At 24.4% G+C, this 12266-nt stretch overlaps 2 protein-coding genes across 2 annotated transcripts in view; one reads left to right on the top strand and one right to left on the bottom strand.

Annotated features, from left to right (window-relative positions):
• The first annotated feature begins 3773 nt into the window (after positions 1-3773).
• LOC105362027 (uncharacterized) lies at positions 3774-6928 on the top strand. Its single transcript, XM_011499352.1, has 5 exons — positions 3774-3813; positions 4194-4219; positions 4503-4685; positions 6625-6715; positions 6835-6928. The coding sequence occupies exons 1-5, from the start codon at positions 3774-3776 to the stop codon at positions 6885-6887; spliced, it is 393 nt and encodes a 130-aa protein (XP_011497654.1). The 3' UTR covers positions 6888-6928.
• Positions 6929-9310: 2382 nt separating this feature from the next.
• LOC105361838 (uncharacterized) overlaps positions 9311-12266 on the bottom strand; it is a 10977-nt gene continuing 8021 nt past the window's right edge. The window contains exons 9-13 of the mRNA XM_011499120.1: positions 11918-12079; positions 11703-11857; positions 10626-10858; positions 9873-10110; positions 9311-9653 (exon numbers count right to left, since the gene is read on the bottom strand). Of these exons, the coding sequence (XP_011497422.1) occupies positions 9421-9653; positions 9873-10110; positions 10626-10858; positions 11703-11857; positions 11918-12079 (1021 nt within the window). The 3' untranslated portion in view covers positions 9311-9420. The remainder of the gene's footprint in view (positions 9654-9872; positions 10111-10625; positions 10859-11702; positions 11858-11917; positions 12080-12266) is intronic.

The raw sequence follows: 12266 nt of genomic DNA, 5'->3' as shown, positions 1-12266 counted from the left end.
AAATTAAAATAGTTTTTTAATCACATGAAGTTTTTAAGTTTTCATATATTACATTAGATGGAAAAACTTTATTCGCTGATAATAATAACAATATTTTTCACTATTAGTAGCGTTTCTATGATGCTATATTCAGAAATGATTGACAACAAATGATTAAACAATTATTTTGATAATAAAAATACATAATTTCTAATAAGTGGTTGAATATGATTTTGGTAACAAGTATAAACACTATGATTTATGCAATTTTTTCAATGTTCAAGTAATTAAATGCTCAGTGATTTCATAAGATTTTTTTAAATGAAATAAAGTGTCCTTTGATATAAATAAATTTTTGTAATATATTTAAATATCTGTTGTTATATTTCTATCTTAATTTTACTGTTAGGGAATATCATATTTTTTTTTATTCTTCGATACTCTATTATTATATTCTTTTCATAAACATTCAACACATCTTATATCTCATCGTGCTTTAATTATATAATTTATTTATATAATTAATTATACGTATATTATATTTTACAATATTGCTATAATATGATATAAATTGACATAGTTAGGAGTTAATTCAATATCGAAGTTGTAATGAGTTACATAACTATTTTCATCGGTAGGACAAAACTTGTCATCATTAATAACTTACTATTACATTATTTGAATACTTCTTTCTTTTAAAAATTCCATCGAAATTAACAATATTTATGCAAAGAATTTATATTAAGCATATAATTAAAAAAAAAAAAAAACTTGAATATTCATAACTCTAATAATAATTCTGTATTGACAAAAGGTATAAATTAAGGAATTTATGTACTCTTGGAATATTATTGTTACAATTTTTAAAATAACTTTAAATTCAAAATTTATTAAGAATAAAATTTGAACGTCATAATAAACGAAGACAATTATGTAAAATAATTTAAATAAAAATCAAATAAGCGAGTAATGATCATATACTGTTGCATTAAGAAAACAAATAGTCATCATTCATTTTCATATATTATTTTTATATTTTTAATATTAACAACAAATATATTGGTGGATATAAATTTATTTTCTGAAATTACATTATTTCAAATTACTTTTAACATTCCTTACATTCCTATTATGCAATAAATAGAACAAAAAATGAATACATCTGTATATATTTAAAATTCGAGTATATAGCAGGATTAAAATTTAATTTGATATCTTTTTTTATTCATATTTATTAAATATATTTTATTAAAAATGATGTATTATCTATTAAGTAGAAAATGTAATTATTATGAAATATGATAAATTATATAATATTTTTCAATTCATGATTAATAAATAACATTGTATATTGATACAGAATCAAAATTTAGTATTTTATAAACATGTTTTTTAAAGAGATCAGAAACCCCAATAAGTTTCTTTTTATTTAACTGATAGAAAATAATGTAATGATAAGAAAAAGTCACAATCAATTTTTACAAAACTATTATTATATGGATTAATCTAAAAACGTTTTTAATTAATATCAATATCTACAATTATCTATAAACTTAGAATTGATTTTAAATTATCAATATTAGAATAAGGACATGTGCGGATATGTATGTATATCCCCCGCCCCCCTCTCCCGCCCCGACACACACACACACAGAGGGACGCACGCACGCACGCACATACGCAAACACACAAATTTACAGAGAATACGTACAATTAGAAATATACTTTTGCAAACTTATTACGTTCTAAAAATTAATTATTAGGAAATACTCAATTTTATATTAAATATTTAATTTTGTCACTGAAAGATAAAAAATGTTCTGCGTTTATTAAAAAATTAAAATAAATATATGTATATATGCGGATTACTCTATATGCAATATTTTTCCATGAACTACTAAAGTAACTCGTCATGAGTGATCGACATCACAATCCTGCTTTTTATTTATTTATCAAATATAATTCTTGATAAACGTTTAAGATTATGTTGTCATTTTAGGTAAGTACATTTTATGTTTTCATTAACTTTTATCAATAAATTTTATAAATGAAATTTATTAAGCTAACAAAAATAATAAATATTTGAACCTATAAAACAGTCATATTCATATATAGATAATCTATATATATATATATATATTTATAATAAAACTGTATTGATTGACATTAAGTAATAGTGACGAAATGTTGCTTTTAGTAATATAAATTTGAGTTTTATAAAAGAAGAAATAAAAATATAAGGACAAATATTGATTGAGGATTTGAACTTTATCTATATTTCTCTCATTTTAACGATAATATCTATGCAAATTAATACAGTTTATTTATAAATTAATTATATTTTATTAGTTGCCAAATAAGCCTAATCATTTTTAAATATTAATAGTTATAAATTTTATTGCTTTATGGTGAGTGTTAAATTTCAAACGTTAAATAGCATAAATAAATGTCGAAAAGCTCGATTCAATTGTTAAAACACAAAATATATGAATCATATAAAACATCAATATTTATACAGACATATTTTAAAACTTATTATTGTGATTCCAACGAAATTAACGAGTTCCTTGAAATAAATTAGTTTCATCTAGAATGTAAAACTTTTTTGTTTCGTAATGCTAAAGTCTACTACTCGCAGAGGAAATATATATTTATATAACAATGTTTCATCTACAACCTACTTGATTTGAGTAAATATAGTTTGGTCAAATATAAAAGAAATATAGCCATAGAATAATATATTAAAATAACATATTTAAAATTACATATTAAGTTGTCTGTCTACTAGACTGTTTTGAAAAGACAGTTTTGAATGAAGAATAATTCTTGAATGAAATTTCATGTAAAAATGCATTTGTACCTGAATAAATTTGGGAATAAATTAATCAATAATTATGGTATATTTATATGCTTATATTAATTTATTTAACAATATAAATATTTTTACATTTTCTACTTACTGTTATATCCTTTAAAATTATAATACCAAAAGACGTTAAAACAAGTCGACATTTTGTAATATATTTTTTTTTTTCTATTACATATTCTCTACCGAGATTGAAAATGTTATATTTATATATATTTTTAATTAATTTTTTTAGTGCTTTTTTGTAAGGCAACGTTAATAATAATTATTCAATGATATTGACTTAGCTAATAAAATAATGACGAGGTAGACTTTAATTTTTCTTAGTTCAAATTCTTATAAAAAAATATAATATAAACAATAAATTATCTTTTCAATGCGTCAAATGATTTTCATTAATATCATAAATAAAGAATTTACAAGTTTAATATACGCGTGTATCAAGGTTATGTTAAATGAAAAAATAGCTTTGAATGTGTATATATTAATATAAATGATCAAATTATATATCAATTATATATATATATATATATATCAATTAGATAAATAATATAATTTAACGTATACAAATATTAAAAATTCCATCGTTTCTAGAAAAAATGGTTATTTAAAATATCTGCATAATTAATTCTATCTTAATTATGTATTTAAGACTATAAGTGAATTTTTAAATCTCTCAAAGTGTATTGTACAGTCTATTAATTTAATTTTTAAAGCAATTCTGACAAACAAATTAATAATCTATAAATATCAAGATGAAATAATGAACTAACATTGTTATAGAGCGTACAAATATTGAACGACAGAAACATCGCAACCAATTACTGGAGGAAAAATATAAAAGCGAAGGTCCTTGTGATTTCTTCTCAGTTTCTTTTCATCTTCTTTATGCAGATTGTGTATTAACTTTCAAAAGATTCTTTTAAAGATGATGTTTCACGCGTGCAGCTATTTTTTATTATTTATCAGTGAGTTATCTGGCACTTCATTACAAATTAAAAAAAAAAAAAAGTTGTCATCATACTAATGCTACTAATAATTTTCAGTATACACAATTACAAAAATCAGATATAATAATTATTAAACTACTTAAATTAAACTACCTACCTTAATTACTCTAGTTAATGTGCCTCTATCTAATTATCAATCAAACTATTTATTAGTAAGAAAAATATTATAGAAATAACGAGTATTCTATTGTTTCTTGATTAAAAACGAATTATAAAATATTACAAAAATATAATTATACGTATAATAATTTCATGAATTCCTAACTTCGAGAATTGAATTTTTCAACATTCATGCGTCTGTTATTTATTCGTTTTAAAGATTTTTACTTATATTTCAGTTACCGTCGGTTTCTCCAATGCACAGGTAAATAATTAAAATATAAAAATGTTTTGCGCTAATTAATAATTATCACTAATTATTTTTCAAAATATTTACTGAAATTGAAAATCACATTAATAAATTCGATGTTATTTTTAAATTGATAAAAATAATATTTTATAATTAATTATTCAAACAAAAAGCCTTAGCGATTCGGATTTAAGCAATTTTTTTGCACGCTCGCTTCTTCTTTATCTATTTCTCTTTGTCTGACTACTTATCCACCTATCTTTCTCACCTGATTTAAATTTACCCTCTTTCTTATTAGAGAGGTAATGACAAATTTTCGAATCAAGATGGCTTTGCCTTTCCCGGCGAGGCTGATCGACCTCTAAAATATCCAATTCAACCACAGAATCCAAGTACTAATAAACCTTCGGAACCTATTGCAAATGGAGTAACGACAGAGCCATCGATCCAGGATTACAATCAGTGTATTGATAATTGTCCGGTAGGTAAAGCTGAAATGTATAAGCTACTTCGTGAATATTATAAGATTAATGATTTTATTCACTTATAAAATATTGTAATTTATGTACATTCAATTACGACAAATCTAAGATTGCCTCATCAAATTATAAAGTATGTCCTCGTGCATTAGAACAATACTCTCTTTAAAAAAAATACGGCTACATAAATAACAAAAATATTTAATATTATTATTATTTATGAATAAATATAATAGAATTATACCTTGTTGAAGCATATATAGTAAATAGATAATAAAATGTATATAATTTTATTAATAATCATTCTCTTAATAACGAATTATTCTGAATTGTTCATTAAAATCTGAATATAAAATAATTAAATTAAAATCCGTGCCAGTATAAAATTAAGAATAATAATAAAGTTTGCCAAAATTGAAAAGTATTTTTTATTAATTTACGTATTCATTAAACTAGAACTAACGCTGTACTTTCAATTACATTTATTTTATATATAATCTTCATAATTCATAATTTTCATAATTTTAATTTTAAATAAAACTATAATTAAAATTTGTTTATTAATGAATCTAATAAAAGTTTAATTGTAAAATTTAATATTTTCGCAAAAAGTAACGGAGTATACTGAAGTTTCATGCAATTATATTTTAAACATTGACTTATTTGAATATAAGAGCATTTTCATAAGTGCTTGGGAATATTTTATAAGGAGAAATATCATGATGTTAAAAATTACTTGTAAAATTTTTAAATTGAATTCCAAATTCATGATAATAATAAATCATAAAAAATCTTTTTACTACAATAATTAATATTTAGAAAGTCAAACGTCATTCTATATTTTTGGGGATTCTTATTCGTTCCTTAAATAATGCAAATGACTTCCTGATTTAATATATTTAAAACATTAAATAAATAAAACTTATCCGTTTAATAAATCGATTAGAATCGTCAATATAGATTGATTTAAAAATTGTTACGGTAAAAAAAAACATTTTGGAAATATTGTTATTCAATAATAAAGTAATTGTCAAAATTTCATAGCATACAGATGATATTAATAGATATAATGTAACCAATATCACTTTATGGATGGTTCCATTAATGATTATTTTATTATTTACAAGTTCCTTGATGATTTGTAAATGATATAACATTCCTAAAGATCGATATTTAATGCACATTTGTTATATAATATTAGTCACAACAATAGAAAAATATTCATGTATATATCTTTATTATTATTATTATTATTATTATTATTATATATATATATATATATATATATATAGAATTCTTCACGATTTATATTTTCTTGTGAATAATATTTTTCATTCTCATATAAAAATAGTTATTATGCATTTTATTGCTCTTATAAATCTTAGTAGTGACACATTAAATTATTGACATTGCCGATCAGTCTTATTTATCGAAATATGATATTCTCACCGATAATATTAAGTAGAACAAGTACATGATTTATTATAATTAATTTATTTAACAATGGAAAATTAAAAATTAAATTTAAATTATAGATTAAAGAAATAATACTTTGCTATCTAAAAATATTTAATATTTAAATAGATCTTTAGATTATCAGTCTTGCCTCATTAATTTACAATAAAGTATAAATAAATTTCTTAATGCATGCACACATTATAAATTTTAATATGAGTAAATTGAAAAATGTAAACAATATGACAGTTTCAAATGTTCCTTATATTAAATCGATTTGATTTCTTAAAATTATTTCTCTTCTTCTCTTCTTAATCGTATATATACTGTTCATATAAGAAGACTATTGTACATATTGCGAGTGTGAGCTGAAGAATATTTTAGATAAATTAAAGAATTAAGAATAAGTTATAAACTTTTTATTTGCTCATAAGAATTATTAAAAATTTTACAATGTCTGCAATACAACAGTTATTTACAATCTAGGTTACCTCGGAGTACAATCCCGTTTGTGGAACTGATAACATTGTTTATAATAATCCTGGAAGTCTTAGTTGTGCACGAAACTGTGGGAAATGTATGTTTTATTTAAGTTTTATTTTTTTAACAATTAAAATCTAAAATTTATAAATTTTAACAATATAAACAATAAACATCCATTATATTACATTGAATTACATTTTGTCTTTCATTTAGCGGTGGAAATTGTAAATTACGGCCGATGTGATAGTGGAGCTGGAAGAGGATGACAAAATTTAAATGATTGAAAATATATTTTAAAATAAATATTTATAGATTTAAATTGACGACTAGTAAAATTTCAATATTTTGTACAACAGTGCAATGTATTGCACACGTATAGTAAATTATATTCCCCATATATAATTACATACTATATTTTTACGTCAATCAATTTTTCTAATGTTATTTATAATTATTGTATATAATAAAGATTGTGGAAAAATTTTGACAATTTGAATTTTTTAAAATACTACCACGAGTATCATATGTAGATTTTTATACTTAAATAGTGACTGAACATTGTTAAGTATATATATATATATACAGATTATATATAATAGTTTATATTGGTGTCATAAATACTATGTCAAGGCTGTATATTGACAAAATGACTTAAGTTCAACTTATTAGAATACATAAAATTTACGTTTCTATTATTAACTTTATTTTTTCTAGATAAGGATAAAAAAAAGTTTTAATTTCATCTTTCTATACATAAATATCAATATGTCCTTTATCTTTATTTATTATATTAATTATTTCACACCAAGTTTTCCAATAAGAATATAACCAATTTTTAAGATGGAATTTATAAAAGAATATTTTTTACTAAAATAATTGGTATTGTTATAAGCTGGAAGAAGTTTTGAATTAAAAAATAACTTATCGTTTTCTTTTTATTTTCACAATTGTTATATTCTTGAAAAGTAATTTAATTTAATCAGTTTCTATATTTAATTATAGTATTATAATTAAATTATTCGAATTAAATATTCATATTTAAACAAGAATTAATTTGCGTCTATAAATTAATTCTATTAATCGATTGTGAATATTCTATATAATATTGTTTCACATGGGTTATTGATTGCAATAATAAAGATATTATTATTTATAATTATTTACACATGGAATTATAACTATTATATACTAATACGTACATAATACTATTATGATTAATTAAGTGATAAAATTGAAAAAATTGAAAGTGTAAAAATTCAATAGTTGTACATAATAAGCAGGTAAATTATATATATATATTTTTTTTTTTTATCGCTGTCAAGATATTTGTTTGTGCAAAATTATTTTTTAATGTACGTTTGAATATGATAATTTAATTTTAATGCAAAGTGGAAAAATTAAGATTAGCCTTTTAAATATGAACAATAATTTTAATATCGATTATCCGCATAAAATATTCATTTTATTAATGCTGTTTATTTCAAACGGAAAAGTCCGAAGTTTTTAAAAGCATTATGTCACTAATTATTAAGTCTCTAACTCATAAGTAACTTGAATTCTAAAAGTATATTAAATTTCTTTTGACTAATATTACACAGTATTATACAAACAATTGCAAAATAGAATATTCTATTGAAATTTCAATATAATCAATATGAAAATTCTGAGACAAAATCTTTGTATAATATAGGAGAAGGATAACTTTCACAAACTTCATTAGAATTCAAGTTAAATTACTTATTTAACAAACAATATTTATACCCATACTATAATACTTTTATTATAATAATAATAATATAAACTGTTATTTTTAAATTGTTGATTTATTGCAGAAATAAGACATCTATATATAGTTAAAGAAATTTTCAATCAAAATGGTGTTAATGCCAGATAATAATTAAATATATATGGAAATATTATATATACATAAAATATAAATATGTCATACGAACATTAAATTACTGATTTTTATCAAGTTTCATTTAATTAATATTTTATATATATATATATATATAAAGATATATAAAGTGATAATTAAATGTTTTGAATTTTATTATCTATTAAAATGACTTTTGCAATGAGACATCGTTTAACGCAAATATTTCAATGTATCTATAATATACGTAAAATTGTTTTAGAAATCAATTTCAAAGCTTGTTTTGAAATTTTTTTTCAGCATATTATAAAATACATAATTTAGATGTTTATATAAATTTTGGTATTTTGGAAGCATCTTATGGATATAATCAAAATATATAGAATTTCTTTCGTGTATTTACATTGCCTAAATATTTCCATAAATGTTCACTCGTCGTTTAGCTTTTAATATAAATTTTTGCTTCCACAATATCATAACTATTGATCTAATATTAAAGCAAATTAAATGCAATAATTTGCATTTAATTGAATGATTATAATACATCGGATGCATTGCGCTAGAATTTTGAACGTTGAAAGGGGTAAAGTCTTACACCGATAGGAGTTTGATGTTTGATTTCTATTTTACGTGACTAAATAACTTGTTACAAATATTTTGTAAAAATGTATTAAAAATTTAACATTTAATTTTAAAAAGGTATAAAAATTTTAAGTAAAAATGCTAAATACATTATCAACACTAAATATCATATGATAATGTTCATTAATAAACATTAATAACGTATTGATATTTTAATATTAATGAGGAAAATCGAGGCTGTTTCAACGGTAATAATGATAACAATATATATGTACAACAAGTATACAAGCACTTTTGACACGGGAACAGACAGCGACTTGTGGCTTATGTACAATGCTCGATTAGCTTAGGGATGAGCTGTTATTGTCAGCCCACCGAACCCTCCGTGAAATCTCAAAGTTGCCCCCGTGGATGCCGTACAAGTGCCGCGCCAAGATATCCGCACGATCTTCCTCCGCCCGAATCGCCATGCGTCTGTAAGTTCTAACGGCAAGGACGCAGCTGCCGATCAATCCAATCTGCATCAAGAAGAGAGCGAGGCTCGAGTTCATGCAAAATTGATCGTCTATGGGATCTAAAAAAATATGATCGATTGAAATTTATTTGTGTATTTGAATTAGCCTGAAAGCGGAATTTCATTAAGTTCTAATGGACTGGATCGAAGTGATATAAAGCAAATATTAGAAGCAATATGCCGAGACCGGATAATGTTGCATAAATAAATATCAGATATTATATTTCTCAGATATTATCTGCGAATGATATTATCTGCGAACGAGCGAACGGACTTTACCAGATCCGAATATAATAAACGTACAGGTATTGTCTTTGGATCTCAAAGAATTTGAAAATACATTTTGATTATTGGATCTCGTATCTTGGACAATGATAGACGCTTGAAGAGGAAGTTCATCGGATGTACTATTGCCGGAATATTTATATAATTCAGTAACATTTCCCTTTATTGCTTGTGAATTGTCTATTGAACGTCTTTTACGCCTGTGAGACACTTGATTATCGTTGCACTTTACCTGAAAATGAAAGCAACTGGATTTAAAATTCATAGAAATTAGCATAATTTTTTTTTACATTTCATACAATTTGGTAAAATATTCTTTAACTAATTATAACATAATTCTAAACTTCATTGCTCATATTTACGTGCTCAGAACATTGCTTAAAATAATAATAGTAATAATAACAACAACAACAATAATAATAATAACAATAATAATAGGCACAGGAATAAGAAGAATTATCATAAAAATGTTATATGGTCGTTCAAACGTTTCTTATTATAGAGTTTTTTTTCCGATAATTTTCTTCCGATTAATTACACAAGAAAAAAGTAAGTATTGTAAAATATTAAAAATGTGATTAGAGAATATCAATAGGTAGAATTATATTTCCGAATAATCAACAAGGAAATAAAAGTGCCAGTGAATATAACATTTTCGCGAGTGCAAATGCCACGTACAACTAATATACATTTTCTGTCTTGTTCTCGCAAATTATTGTTTTTCTTAATGGCTCATGTCTGACTTACAGTTTCGCACGTCTCTAGGCAGAACTTCACTATCACGTTGAAGCGCACGTGCTGACTGCTGGGAAACTTGAAAGCACTAAATTCGGCAATGAGGGAACGGTTATCGATTGGGTCTTTAACAAGACCAGGAAAGACCTGAGTCACTGGGCAGCCCAATTCGTCTAGCAGCAAAAGTGACGAGTCCCCGGAATTCGTGCTTGCAATTAAGTGTCCCGCCGTTATGTCAAAGGGCCCTTTTAATAAATGCTTAGTTAGGCCAAAAGTACGTTATAACTGTTGATATTTGATGATTTGCCCTACTTATTTTCTGCACTCGATATTTCATTTTTATCATATTTATAGAAATTTATTTTTTCAACCTGCTATGTATATAATTCAATTAGATTATATTTATATATTGTACTCAAATTGTGCATATTTTGAGCTTTAAATTTATCAATTCTTTAAATTTATGGAAAAATATTAGCATGGATAAGATTACTCAATGGAAGTTTGTAATTAGAGAAACAAAAATCAATTACTCTATTAAATACGTTATTTTTCAAGTTGAAGCTAACATTTCGAAGTGACATAATGTTTAGACATAAGAACGTTTAAGTACTTTCTACGACATTTTATAAATTTGAAAGGCAAATCTGACGATAGTTCCACTATTTAGTACTCGTAAATTCCTTTTTAAAAGCTTTGACAAAGTATCTTAAACATTTTAGCCATTTTAAATGCCAAATATCAATTTCGTTATCTTAACAATAAAGTAATCAATAATTATGATGCGACAATCATTTTTTCCTCGTTAAAAGCTACGTTCATAATAGCAACAAAAGAAAAGTATTAATTATTGAAACTTTCAAAGCCTACATGTACGTACGTAAAAACATAAGATCAACAATTTCTACGAGGTATCCAAAGAAACGTAATGCAACCGATTGAGAGGATCAGGTTGGTTTATTAAATACATCCAAGCTTTCGTTGGTTAATTAATTATTAATTACGATTCTTTCCTCGAAATTATTGGATATTACCATCCCTAATTTACGCATAATAAAATGATAAATGATCACTGTCAACGATCATTACCATTGTTAGGCGATATCTGGATCCTGAGAATGAGCTTTTGTCCAATGTGCGTGACGTCGGCGCGATTCATCGATTCATCCAAGATATTCATCGTAACTGTTGGCACCTCCGACGATGTATTCATGACAGTGGAAACTATGGGCGGCAAACCTGCACTGCGGTGTATTTGGTCAATATGCTGATAAACAGGAATTTAGGAAAATGCTATTACATACTTGGAGTCGACAAAAGTAAAGCCCGAGTAGACGGTAACGTTCTGAGGTCCAGGCACTCTTCCATCGTCTAGGACACATCCGATTCTAACGGCTTGATCGCCAAGTCGTTGGATAATGGGATTGAATTGGACTATGACGGTCGACCAGATAACCGCCCGTGTTCTGACATCGCAAATACAGAGTCATTATTAGCATTCAAGGAAGACTTGGTGGATTTTATTACTAAGTGCTAACCTTCTTAACTTTTCAACGATAAACGCTTTTAACTGCCATTAAACGATAAAATAATACTACTCGATGTTTTTTTTTGTTATCATTAAAAATTCATCAAAATTACGATTGATAACAT

This window comes from Ceratosolen solmsi, unplaced genomic scaffold (genome assembly GCF_000503995.2).
Source record: "Ceratosolen solmsi marchali unplaced genomic scaffold, CerSol_1.0 scaffold2, whole genome shotgun sequence".
Classification (NCBI taxonomy): Eukaryota; Metazoa; Arthropoda; class Insecta; order Hymenoptera; family Agaonidae; genus Ceratosolen; species Ceratosolen solmsi.
Note: the sequence above shows the minus strand (reverse complement) of the source record. Positions and strands in the feature narration are given on the sequence as shown.